The 13,420-nt window shown below is 37.5% G+C and overlaps 1 protein-coding gene across 1 annotated transcript; it reads right to left on the minus strand.

The window, feature by feature from the left end:
• Positions 1–6,910: 6,910 nt before the first annotated feature.
• PTGS2 (prostaglandin-endoperoxide synthase 2) lies at positions 6,911–12,996 on the minus strand. Its single transcript, XM_060009897.1, has 10 exons — positions 12,945–12,996; positions 11,407–11,523; positions 11,149–11,292; positions 10,320–10,463; positions 9,710–9,891; positions 8,996–9,079; positions 8,638–8,884; positions 8,097–8,383; positions 7,468–7,615; positions 6,911–7,320 (listed from the first exon to the last, which is right to left on the minus strand). Exons 1-10 carry the CDS (start codon positions 12,994–12,996, stop codon positions 6,911–6,913), a joined length of 1,815 nt encoding a protein of 604 aa, XP_059865880.1.
• Positions 12,997–13,420: the final 424 nt, after the last annotated feature.

Raw genomic sequence — 13,420 nt, forward strand, 5'->3', positions numbered from 1 at the left:
AACATCATTTCAAGTAATGCTGTAAAGTAGAAGTCATACTCTAAATGAGCCTATTTATGTGAATTCACTTTATTAAGAATATTTATAATATATGTCATCTTTTAAATGAATAAAGAGAATTAATATGAGAAAAGGGAGAGCTGCAGCAATCTATTTGGTGTTAAACTCTCCAAAGTTGGAGCTTTAATACAATTATATTGTTTCTAACATTCAAAGGCTTTCATTCTCTCTCTCTCTCTGAAGGAGGCATCTTCCAACTGAAACAGCATTTCAGATAACTCAATATTTAAAACATTTCTCAACAGCAATGTCAAGTCTAAATAAAATATACTATGATAACGTTATAGAAAACATACATTTTAAATAGTAGGTTTCAGGGCATGGGTGAAAGGAACATTCTTTTCCTTTGCATCATTTCCAACTATTTTTTGTTTGAGGATAAGATTTTTTACCCATTGGCCATTCTTCATTGCTTCTTTCAGATTACGATGTACATGTTTTCCATTCCTTCAAGAGCATGTAAAATATACTCCACCCTGTGTTTTGTGAATGTTGCCATCTTGAACAGATATTGAATAATAGCCAGGGAAAGTCACACCGTGATGTTTCCACATCACCTATTAGGAACAATCAGGAACATGAAAGGGCAAGTGGATGCTATCTGGACAGAGTCCACTTGAATGAAGACACAGAAGACCCACCCAAATCTCAAGCTTCTTCCATTTGGTTTCAATGATGAGTCATTTAGGAAGGAAATTGTTTGGGAAGTAAACTGAAGATAACTTCCTGTGTTCTTTATTTTATCAAATAATCTGTTTTCTGAAGTTCTTTCATGGGTTCCTCTCACAGGTAATTTGGCTGTTTATTTTTCTGACCAACTTTACATAGAGTGCTGAAATACATTCTACTTAATTTAAGGCATTTAAATTAATTATTATAGTGAGAGTACTGTTATCTGATCACTTTTGAATGCCGATTGCATTTAGTGAGGGTCCTTGGAAGTAATGCCTTTTGTCTGGTTTAAAAAACAGAATAATTTTCCAAACTGTTTACTATTCATCTTAAACTACTTCCTTCTACTTCAAACCCAGACTGTGGCTAAGCTCTGCGAAAGCTTGAGTCAATAATACATTGGAATCGGAGGTCAAGTTGGGGGATAATTGTGATTTTTAAATTTTTTTTTAAATATCAACTTTGGAAAAAAAGCAGCACTGAATTTCCTAAGTCTGTGATATTAAGTTGTTAAAATATAGTTATTAAATAAGTTACAACACGTGCCAAAGCTATCTGTATCTATATCTATGGGACGAAGGAAAGTTAGGAAACATCAGGGGATCCAGTTTGAAAATGATAAGTAGCAGCTTCTTGATTACTAAAGTGATCATTCAAAAATGTGAAATATGTAATTGCCACATATCACTTAGATTTTAATTTTGGGATGTGTATTTATTTACTTTTCTATTTTCTCCATCTTTCTAGTTACCAGGCTATCAGCAAGTACCCTAATTAAAAAGAAATTGCCTTTTGGGAATTCCCCGGAGGTCCAGTGGTTAGGACTCCTGCACTCACTGCTGAGGGCCTGGGTTCGATTCCTGGTTGGTGAACTAAAATCCCACAAGATGTGTGGTGAAGCCAAAAAAAAAAAAAAGTTAAAAAAAAGTTAAAAAAAAATTGCCTTTCATTGAGGTCCTGAGATGCTTTCTAGTAAATAAAGTACATTAGCTTTAGCACATGAACTTTATAACAATTATTTTCATTTTGCATTGATTTGCTTTGATTTTTCATTATTCTTCATCACTGTGATTATTAAATAAGTTATTTTCACATAGTGATATGTATTTAAATCTATATACAGTAATTAGTTATGATATGCCAGGAACATTGCCATTTATGAGGAATAAGATGGCGCATTCCTAAGCTTTACTTCAGCTCTAACGTGGTAAACTCTCTATCCAAACAGAGTTCTCTTTCACATAGAAAAATAGTCTCCATAAGCTGGAAATCAACAAATCCAATCACAATCACACAATCACAGTGTGCTGTACATCCAAGAACATGAAGATTAATCCACATGAGGGACTTCCCTGGTGGCTGAGTGGTTAAGAAGCCACCTGCCAATGCAGGGGACATGGGTTCGATCCCTGCTCCAGAAAGATCCCACATGCGGAGCAACTAAACCCGTGCACCACAACTACTGAGCCTGCGCTCTAGAGCCCGTGAGCAACAACTACTGAGCTCACATGCTGCAACTACTGAAGCCCGCGAGCCTAGAGCCCGTGCTCCGCAACTAGAGAAGCCACTGCAACAAGAAGTCCGTGCATCACAATCAATAGTAGCCCCCGCTTGCCACAACTAGAGAAAGCCCTTGCACAGAAACAAAGACCCAACACAGCAAAAATAAATAAATAAACTCCTACCCCCAATGTCTAATAAAAAAAAAAAGAGAGAGAGAGAGAGAAAGATATCAGTATTCTCCTGATAAGAAGAAAACTGAAAGATGTGATAGTAACTGCATTCAAATATATGAGATTTGCATTTCATCAGCATTCCTTGTTAGCTATTTATTCATATCTCTAAAGGCAAAATAAAAGGAAGTGGTTTGAGCACTGGCAAGTCTCTTGTTAGACAAAGTTTTAAAGTGATGTATCCAGTGACTAAAGGATGTAATTGTTTTATTTGGTTATCTTTAGTAAAGTAATAAGGTTATATATTGTAATACCCCTCAAGAAGAGAAAAATGCAAGATAAAAATTTGATGTTTTTCAGCCGGGGAAATATTTGTGAAACCCTCAAAATATTCATAAAGGATTGGTTTTGTTCATTCTGCAACATTGTAATTGAAAGAGCTTTGGAGTTAGACAGATTTGGTCCTTGGGTAAGTAACTCAATAGTTCTAAGCCTCAGGACTTCCCTGGTGGTCCAGTGGTTAAGACTCTAAGCTTCCAGTGCAGGGGGCGTGGGCTGGATCCCTGGTTGGGGAAGTTCTGCATGCCACTAGGTGTGGTGAAAAAATAAATAAATAAAAGTTCTAAGCCTCAGTTTCCATATTAATAAAATAATTATATTTTCTCCATAGGACTATGATACAAACTAAATTAAATACAATTTACAGAAAAATGATTACTATAATAGATAGCAAATACGAGTGGAAAATAAATGTAGAACAAGAAAGCATTAGTAGGATCTATCATTTAGTCCCAGTGTATTTTTATGTTTTCACTTTTTATTGGGGTATAATTTACATACAGTAAAATGTACACAGTTATGTGTACAATTATAATAAATTTTTAAAGTAGAATATGTCCATGTCACTTATACCATTATCAAGATATAAAATGATTCCACTGCTGTAGAGAGCTGGCTTATTTATGTACTTTTCCAGGTAATCCTTGCCACTCCCTCTTCCCCCAGCCTTGATTCTTGATTACTTTCCTTATAGATTAGTTTTATCTTTCTTGAGAATTTTATATTACTGGAATCTCACAGTATGTACTCTTTTGTGACTTTTTTTTCTCCTTATGTAATTGAGATTCACCCGCGTTTGTTGAATTTATCAGTAGTTCATTACTTTATATTGGTGAGAAGTATTCCATTGTATGGAGACACACCCATTTATTTATCCATGCTCTTATTGACGGAATTTGAGTTGTTTGCATTTTTAAAATGAATTTCAGTTTATTATGAATAAATCAGCCATGGATGGATCATAGGGTATGTTTATGTTTAACGTTATATAAAACTGCCAGATTGGTTTCCAAAGTGGCTACATACTTTTATACTCCCATTAGTAATTTATGAGAGTTTCATTTATCCCAGAACAAGCCTTCCTCATGCTACCCCTTTATAGCTATAGCTACCCATCCCACCATCCCTAATGTGGTAACCACTAATCAATTCTCCATCCCTATACTTTTGTTAGTTCGAAAATGTTACATAGGGACTTCCCTGGTGGCGCAGTGGTTAAGAATCTGCCTGCCAATGCAGGGGACACGGGCTTGAGCCCTGGTCCACAAGGATCCCACAAGGATCCCACATGCCGCGGAGCAACTAAGCCTGTGGGCCACAACTACTGAGCCTGCGCTCTAGAGCCTGTGAGCCACAACTACTGAGCCAAGAGAAGCCACCGCAATGAGAAGCCCGCGCACCACAACAAAGAGTAGCCCCCGTTCGCTGCAACTAGAGAAAGCCTGCAGCAACGAAGACCCAAAGCACCCAAAAATAAATAAATAAATTTATTAAAAAAACCAAACAACCCTCTGAATAGTAACACTCTGTGAAAGGGAAGAAAGATGAGAGTATGAAACCATGAAGCCAAGAAAAAAAATCTTTCAGTAAAGAAGCTAGACATTTGTGTTGAATGCTACTGAGAAGTCAAATAATCTGTTTATGGATGAAGTTAAGTTGTGCCAGTTAAGTACAGTGGAGAGTAGACCAAGAAATGAGGGAGTCCAAACATGGGCAATGGAATCTGAGTCAGATGCATAAGGAAGGAAATGAGGAGATAAGAGGTGAAAGATAGTGATGAGGTTTGGTGAATCAATAGGCTCAGTGAAACTGAAGTTAGATGTTAGAGTGTAAGTACTAAAATAAGTGAGCTGGAAGTGTTGGGAATAAAGGAAGATGATTGAAATGAAAATTTTGGAAATGGTGCAGTAATTAATGATGAGATCAAGGTCTGTATGACCATAGGAACTATGGAAGAAGGCAACACTGGAGTTGAGGACAAGAGAGCCCAAGCAGGATGTTAAGTATGCAGTCCATGTGGATATTGAAATTACCAAGATGTCAAGAGTAGGGAATGACAGAAGCCAATGAGCCAGGTTTCAATTATTTACCCAACTGAACATAATCTTTCCCTCTTTGAACTTCCTGTTAAATTTTGTACCTCCTGGGCTTCCCTGGTGGCGCAGTGGTTGAGAGTCCGCCTGCCGATGCAGGGGACACGGGTTCATGCCCCGGACCGGGAAGATCCCACATGCCGGGGACCGGCTGGGCCCGTGAGCCATGGCCGCTGAGCCTGTGCGTCCGGAGCCTGTGCTCCGCAACGGGAGAGGCCACAACAGTGAGAGGCCCGCATACCGCAAAAAAAAAAAAATTTTGTACCTCCTTAGTAACTTTCTCTTATTCTTTGCCTTTGTATACTTGTTGTTTTTTTTTTCCTCTTCTAAGACTGGGCAATGAAAACAAATCTGTGGCTATCCCCTATAGCATAGAGCACACATTTTCTAATACAGTGTTGCCGTGAATGAGAGATTATAGTGACCTTAAGAAGCCTCTGTATGACTGAGGGCAGAACCATTTCATTAAGGGCCAGTCCAGTTTGGAAGAGATAGGAGAATAATAATGCCTTACAGAAATCATCTCATGACAAAGATATACAGCAACAGTCAAAATTTATTTTAGAAGAGATTTTCAGTTCTTAAATAGTACAAAAATAAACAGACATTTGTTTCAACACTTACAGTTTACATAAATTAATTTAATCATACATTTGTCTGAGGCACCAAAACATTCAACACATATTCCAAATTCCCAGATTCAGTCATTCAGATATTAACAAATCAGTTTTTTTAAATCAAGTTAACAGTTTTTTATACAAGCCCTTCTACTATTGACTCTTTCTTAACAATAACATAAAACCTTAAAAGTTCCCCTGAGTTATTTCTCTTTAATGAAATTTTATTTTCTCCCTCTGCCTGAGGCATACTTTTTCAATTATTTACATAAATACTGATGTTGTCTGTAGTCAGTGCTTGATTTAAAAATATTAAAACCCACAGTTCTTTGCACGGAATGTCCCCCCAGAAAGTTATGGGTCAATGAATTAATGAAACGTCCACAGGTCCCTCAAAAATGTACAAAATATCAGTCTTATAGCACATCCAGGCTAATGAGACACAACATTCTCTGTGGGCTGCTGTATAGGTAAACCTTAAAGACAAATTCCAACTTTACATCTCAGTATACCAAAGTTGGATTCCTAAATAAATGTATTCACAAATCTTAAGCCAATTATTTATCTTGTATTAATAATTCAGAGGTAATCCCAAAAGATACATTGATTCTGATATAATGCAGAAAAAAAAAATCAATGCAGCCTTAAACCCAGTTTATAATAACCATCCTAAGAAGACATAAATAATAGTCTTCAATAAATTAAATTAATATACAGTACCAGAAAATGTCAGCTGACAATGAGATGTGGAAAAGAAGCATTGTCTTCCTGGGAACTATTCAGCAATTAAGTTTTGTTTTTAAGTGAGAACCCCCCTACAGTTCTAAGCTATTAGCCTCTATAAGGCTACTTTGGTTTTAAATTATTCACAAAGTTCTCTGCCTTTCACTTAAAATGAGTGTATACCTTCTTGTAAAGGCCTTCTGTAGTAGTCCTGAGCTGAGCTTTTCCTGAAAACCTGCATAAGTTCAGGTAAGAAAGTATAGAGTCCAAAGAAAGACAAACTCAGACCTTAAAACCAGGAAAACAAAATAGAAGTAAACTGATCAGAAAATGGCTAAAAGATCATAAAATGATCATTGAGTAGGTAGCTGCTTCTCACACATCGTGGAAGACACCTTGGAAATATCGATGGTGTAGAAAGAAATGTGCAGCATTTTGTCATCTTGTAACAGCATTTAAATGTTCAAACATCTTAGCTTTTGTTCTTATTATAAGTTGAAATTCAAGTAAAAAGATGTCACACTCATTTCTCATTGGATTGTACAAAAGGATGAAAACTCTTTTCCCCCTTTAACTTGAAGACATCTTTAAAATCAACATGAAAATCTTCACAAGTATGACCCCTTTCTCCTTAACAGAGATGTTAAGTAACACAAGGAGTTTAACATAAATATTAAATAATTAATTTAAAAGAAATAGTTCATATAAATAAATAAATATGATCAATCAGCTTCTACAGTTCAGTTGAACGTTCTTTTAGTAGTACTGTGGGGTTGATATCATCTAGTCCAGAGTGGGAAGAGCTTGCATTAATGGTGACTGTTTTGGTGAGCTGTGGGTCTTGAACACTGAATGAGGTAAAAGGACAGCCTTTCACGTTATTGCAGATGAGAGACTGAATTGAGGCAGTCTTGATGATTTTAAAACCTACTTCTCCACCAAAAGTGCTAGGCTTCCAGTACTCAGGAGAACATATAGGATTACCCATAAGTCCTTTCAAGGAGAATGGTGCTCCAACTTCTACCATGGTCTCCCCAAAGATGGCGTCTGGTCGAGGCTTTTCTACCAGCAGAGCAGGATACAGCTCCATGGCATCAATGTCACCATAGAGCGCTTCTAACTCCGCAGCCATTTCCTTCTCTCCTGTGAAGGTGACAAGGACAGAGATACAACCAATGTAAAACTTTTACAAAATAAAAAAAGTCTTACCCTTTGCTCAATTTCCTTTCAACTTCTGCCGTTTTCATTTGCCCCTTGACTCTTTGAAGAAGTTTAGAAACTGTTTCTCACCTGTAAGTTCTTCAAATGATTTATAAGGCTTCAGCAGAAAGCGCTTGCGGTACTCATTAAAAGACTGGTATTTCATCTCTCTGCTGTGGTCAATTGAAGCCTTTGATACTTTCTCTACTGCAACTGGAAGATTCCTACCACCAGCAACCTGTTGAAAATGAATTACATTGTAGAACACAATTGAGTTTTAGGCATATTTAAGACTTTTTTTTTTCTTTTTTTGGCCGTGCTGCACAGCTTGTAGGATTTTAGTTCCCTGACCAGAGATTGAACCTGGGCCCTCGGCAGTGAGAGTGTGAAGTCCTAACCACTGGACCACCAAGGAATTCCCGGATTTCTATTTTAAAAGCATCCCTTGGGTACCAAGTACATAAGACTGATGCCCCAGCTCCCAGCTGAGACCTAAACTGTAAGTTTGGAATATTTATAGAATATTTCTATGATCTAGATTATAATGGTAACATTATATTATAATCGAGATTATATGTTAGGCTTCTTATTTCAAGGAAAGAATATTACTAACAAATAATTACTCTTTTAGTAAGTTTAAGAAAAATCATTTCTGCAGCAGAAATTCTAGTTACTGACAAGTCCTTTGTTTTGTTTTGTTTTTCAATAATAATGCTTACCCTGCCAGCAATTTGCCTGGTGAATGATTCAACAAACTGAGTGAGGCCGTGTTCCAGTAAGAGGGAGTTGTTATAGACAAATTGCTGATACTTGTAGTCCTGGCCATCAATCTGAAAGGTGTCAGGCAGAAGGGGATGCCAGTGGTAGAGTGTGTTAAACTCAGCAGCAATACGGTTTTGGTACTGGAATTGTTGGTTAAAAAGCAGCTCTGGGTCAAACTTCAGTTTGAAGTGATAGCCACTCAGGTGCTGTACATAGTCTTCAATCACAATCTTAATAGTTTCTCCTATTGGCACAAAAGAAACATTTAGAACATGAATTTCTTCTCACCAACGTTCAAGAAGCCAAAATGCAATTGTTAATTTGCCATTCCTTCACTTTTATATTTTCTTTTTTACCATCAAAAGCTCAGGAATTGAATGACTATGGAGCAGGTGATGTTACACATACTACATTCCCCCAGAATTACTGAAAACCTAGCCAAGTTAGTTTTCTCTGGGGAAGAGGGTTGTATTTAAATGATTTGCCCTTCTTGCTTACCTATCAGTATTAGCCTACTCGTCTGGAACAACTGTTCATCGTCCCATTCTGGATGCTCATGTTTAAGAACATCACACACTCTGTTGTGTTCCCGCAGCCAAATTGTGGCATACATCATCAGACCGGGCACCAGACCAAAGACTTCCTGCCCCACAGCAAACCGCAGGTGTTCAGGAACATGAGGGGGGTAGATCATCTCGACCTGAGTATCTTTGACTGTGGGAGGATACATTTCACCACCAATTATCTAAAAAAAACAGTAACAAAAGAGGTAAGAAACAAATTTTAATCATTAGAGATTTTGAACATAGGTGGGTAGTGGGTCATAACTAATTCTTAATATTTAAATGGAACAAACCTGATATTTCATTTTTCCATCCTTGAAAAGGCGCAGTTTATGCTGTCTCTCCAAAGATTCACCATAAACATGATTTAAGTCCACCTAGAAGATTATGGAAAATTTTTAATTTGTTGCTGTTGTTTATTCTTATGTAAAGTGTCTATGATGTATTTATCACTAAATAACTTGATGATTTAGTTTGCTTTAATTAAAATTTTTCAGTAACACATTTTTCACAGCCACAAAATAATAAATTAACTTGTTTATCCACTGAAGCTATAAAACCTACAAACCTAAATATGTCTCCTAAATATGTCACCTATTAGTGTCTCATATGGAGCTTATATCATAAGTTTCACTATAACTATATGGTACTTCTTTTAAAAAGCAGCAGAAAATGTTTGTTATAAAATTCTTATCAATAACTTGAAGCTATGTCCCTGAAATCCAAGAGATAATAATGCTGCAAACATCTCACCTTATAATATTTAAGGCAGCATAATCAGGGTACAAATGTTTTTGAAGACAACCTTTTGCAGTGCCAATATTTTAAACTAAAAATATAAGAGCCAAGCTACAAATAATAATCTGTATATATGTATGTAAGTATGTGTGTCTGTGTGTGTGTTTTTGTATTTTTACCAAACCAGTGAATTAAAATGGAAACTCCATTTAAGGTTTTTATAGATAGAACTATGATTTGCTACTAATTTTGATTTAACTCTGTCTTACCCCATGGCTCTGTCCCGTGGTGAAAGCTGGTCCTCGCTTATGATCTGTCTTGAAAAATTGATGGGTGAAGTGCTGGGCAAAGAATGCAAACATCATATTTGTGCCCTGGGGATCAGGGATGAACTTTCTTCTTAGAAGTACTTTTTCCACAACTTCTTTTGAATCAGGAAGCTCTTTCCTCCCTGAAAAATGAGAAAGCCTAAGATAAGAATCCATCTATATATTCAAGGAAGCAGAGAGTGACTACTGTCAATTAACCAGGGTCTTTTTCACTTATAGGAGAAGTACAACTTTGAACAGGATCATAATATAAATGGAAGTTCTAAAATACAGGGGAACAACTTCTTATTGAATATTTTAATCTATTTTGTTTAATATTAATTCAGTTTTAATGATAGAATTTGAAAACATCATGACATTATACCAAAATGCCCATTCACTTTCATGGAGTAGTTTACATGGACTCACACTTTCAAAAAATCTCCAGAGATATCCATAAGGAAAAAATGGCTTTATTAACAAATAAATCATAGTTTATGGTCAAATTTTCTAGGTAGCAATCCAATCCCAGTTACAGTTAATACATCTCTAACTGCTTCCTCTCACTCACCTTTGACACCCATGGGTGTTGGGCAGTCATCAGGCACAGGAGGAAGAACTCTGGTGTAATAGGACAGGTTAGAAAAGGCTTCCCAGCTTTTATAGCCGTAGTGCACATTATAAGTTGGCGGGCTGTCAATCAGATGTGATCTCGCTGAAATTTGAGGGGAAAAAAAAACGTTATTTGCTCCCATATGCAAGGCAAATCAATGTTCATTTTTATTGTAAAATATGCAAAGTGGCACTAGAGTGAATTTAATTCCAACAAAGATACTCTATTTTAAAACAGTTATACTTTAAAGCCAGCGGCCACTGGTACTCAAAAAAGAGGAAACAATGATTCATTAACATGCATCTTTGATAACGTATATATACTTTACAGAAGACAGTATGGTCCAGCCATCTTGATTTTTCAAATAACCATCCACTTACTGCTGAAGAGGCCTATGAGGAATGTCTGGGCTTGACACTCACTTTAGAAATAAAGGTATTTTCTTGCTGACCCCAATCCAAATTATCCATTTATTTTAATGGGTGCAATTCTGTGGCCCATGGGCATTCAATAAACAACTAGACCACACTTCCTTCACAAACTGTCGAGAACAGTGAAGGTTAGAAGAGGTATGCAGGTATACAGGATTTTAAGTAGAATTCTGACTGTGAGACAGAACTTTATAAACTTGAAGGGATTCAGATGTCAATATTTTTGGCCATTAAGACAGAAGGTAAACTAAAATGGTATATTTAAATGTTTTGGATTAAGTATAAAAATCTAAAGTTTTATAAAGTACATTTTTCTTTGAGGCCGCTGAAAGCCCTAGAAAGTGATTTGTACTTACATATCAACACATATCTCATAATCATATTCTGCAGGAAGGGAATGTTATTGACAATGTTCCAGACTCCCTTGAAGTGTGTAAGTATGTAGTGCACTGTGTTTGGAGTGGGTTTCAGGAATAATTTTATTCTTGTCAGAAATTCAGCTGCAATGAGAAAAAAAAGAGAAATTAATGGGACCTCATTATAAGACACAATTCTGTAAAATGAGAACTGTATATATCCCCATTCCAAATGAGGGCACCCAAAAACAAACTTACGTGTGGTACAGTTTTCACCATAGAATCCTGTTCGGGTACAGTCACATTTATACTGGTCAAATCCTACGCTCATACATACACCTCGATTCTGGCATGGACTGGAACAGCAAGGATTTGCTACAATAAAGTAAAGACAATGAGATTAATATATATGTCATATATATGACATAATATGTATAAAATAGATAACTAATAAGAACCTGCTGTATTGCACAGGGAACTCCACTTCACTGTACAGTAAAAATTAACACAACATTGTAAAACAACTATACCCGAATTTAAAAAAAAGAAAGTAAAGACAGTGAATAAATCATTCTTCAGTGTCTTAATCTTGACTTAAACATTTAATTGTTTTACTTACTATGATTCAACTTTATGATAAAAAAAGTTCAAGAAATATACAGGTAGTCATGGGAAAACAATTTTTTTTTGGCTTGCCTCACAGAATGGTTATAATGTAGAAATACCAACTTCCTATTCTAAATAAAGGTAACAGAATATTCCACCAGACATATTGGTGGAATGTTGTTAAGCTTTTCTTTGTAACTTTTTAGATGTTCAAATTAGCCTTTTTAAGAGGCTCAAAGAAGTAGGACTTCCAAAATTAAAGTGAATTGATCTAGTACATTAATCAAAATTTACGGGTTTTTTTTTGTTGTTTTCTTTTTGTTTTTGTCAGAACTCAAAGCTGTTGAAAGATCTGGACGAAGAACATTCCAAGTTGAGAGGAAAACTAGTGAAAAGGCCCTGAGGCGTGTTTGAGAGAGTGTGGCAGAAGCAAAGCTAGGAGGAGAGGTGGAAGGTGAGTTCAGAAAAGGCAAAGGCAGATCATGTGGGTCTTATGGGAATTCGGGTTTTATTCCATGTGTCAAGGGAAATCATTGAATGGCTTACAGTATTAAAGTGGCATGACTTAATTTACATTAAACAAAAACAAAACAGGGAATTCCCAGGCCATCCAATGGTTAAGACTGCTCTCACTGCTGAGGGCCTGGGTTCCATCCCTGGTCAAGAAACTTAAGATCCCGCAAGCTGCGCAGTGCGGCCAAAAAAAAAAAAAGTAGAGAAAATTTCAAAGTAAAAACAGCTTCATTTTTAAACATTTTGCTCACCTGAAAAAACAATCTGGACTTCCCTGGGGCAGGAAAGCACTAACTAGGGTATTTAACACAATTATTTCCATTCAATAACAGTAGGTACTATTAAAAACAAAACATCTCGCATATATTGATCAGATTCTGTCTTATGACAACCTGCAAATTAGTATCACGATTCCTATTTAGCAGATGAGAAAAGTGAGACTCGGACGGGTTAAATAAGTGACCCATGATGATCAGAGCTGATGGCAAAGCTGAGCTGTCCGTCCAGTTTATTTGGACTCGAGTGGTCCAGCCTCTTTACAAAGCCATACAGCCTCTGTCTTCCGAGGGTATTCAGAATACCTAGAGTTCCCTGGAGAGGTCAGAGCGGAAACTCGACCCGGGTGTACGGAGCCGCGGAGTCCCAGGTGCCGGGCGCCCAGGTACTCACTCACTCACCTGCACCACAGAGCGCCAGGGCGGCGCAGAGCAGCAGCGCGCGGGCAAGCATCTCGGCTGCGGGAGGGGCGCGGGACCGGCAGAGGCGTTGCGTTGTGTGAGTCCCGCCTGTCCAGTTGGAGGAAGGCGCGGTGCGGAGTTCCTGAGCGTCCTCTGACGGTGGCTGCGAGTCGTTTGACAACTGGAAGTTAACGGAGAGGACCTTCCTTTTATGCGTGAAAACAGCCCACGTGACGGCATGACTGTTTCTTTCCGCCTTTCCTTCTCCCCCTCCAAAACTTTTCCTCCCTCTCTCCACTTAAATAATTGCGTAAGACCCGCCCGGGTCGGGGTAGGATTTTTTTTACCCACGGAAACTGGAAAATCGGAAACCTGGGAGGTTGCGCTCGGCTTCCCCAAGGTGGGTGCAAAGCGGATCGCCCCCTCCCCACTTCGATCTTCCTGAGCCCCTCCCTGGGTTTCTCCGCCCTCGGCGC

Source organism: Delphinus delphis, chromosome 1 (genome assembly GCF_949987515.2).
Source record: "Delphinus delphis chromosome 1, mDelDel1.2, whole genome shotgun sequence".
Lineage (NCBI taxonomy): Eukaryota > Metazoa > Chordata > Mammalia > Artiodactyla > Delphinidae > Delphinus > Delphinus delphis.

Coding starts and splice junctions, on each gene's coding strand:
- PTGS2 (XM_060009897.1), bottom strand. CDS start 12,996: ATGCTTGCCCGCGCGCTGCTGCTCTGCGCCGCCCTGGCGCTCTGTGGT. Junction 9,892..10,319: donor AACACCCATGGGTGTCAAAG/GTGAGTGAGAGG, acceptor CTCATTTTTCAG/GGAGGAAAGAGCTTCCTGAT. Junction 9,080..9,709: donor CCACGGGACAGAGCCATGGG/GTAAGACAGAGT, acceptor ATAATCTTCTAG/GTGGACTTAAATCATGTTTA.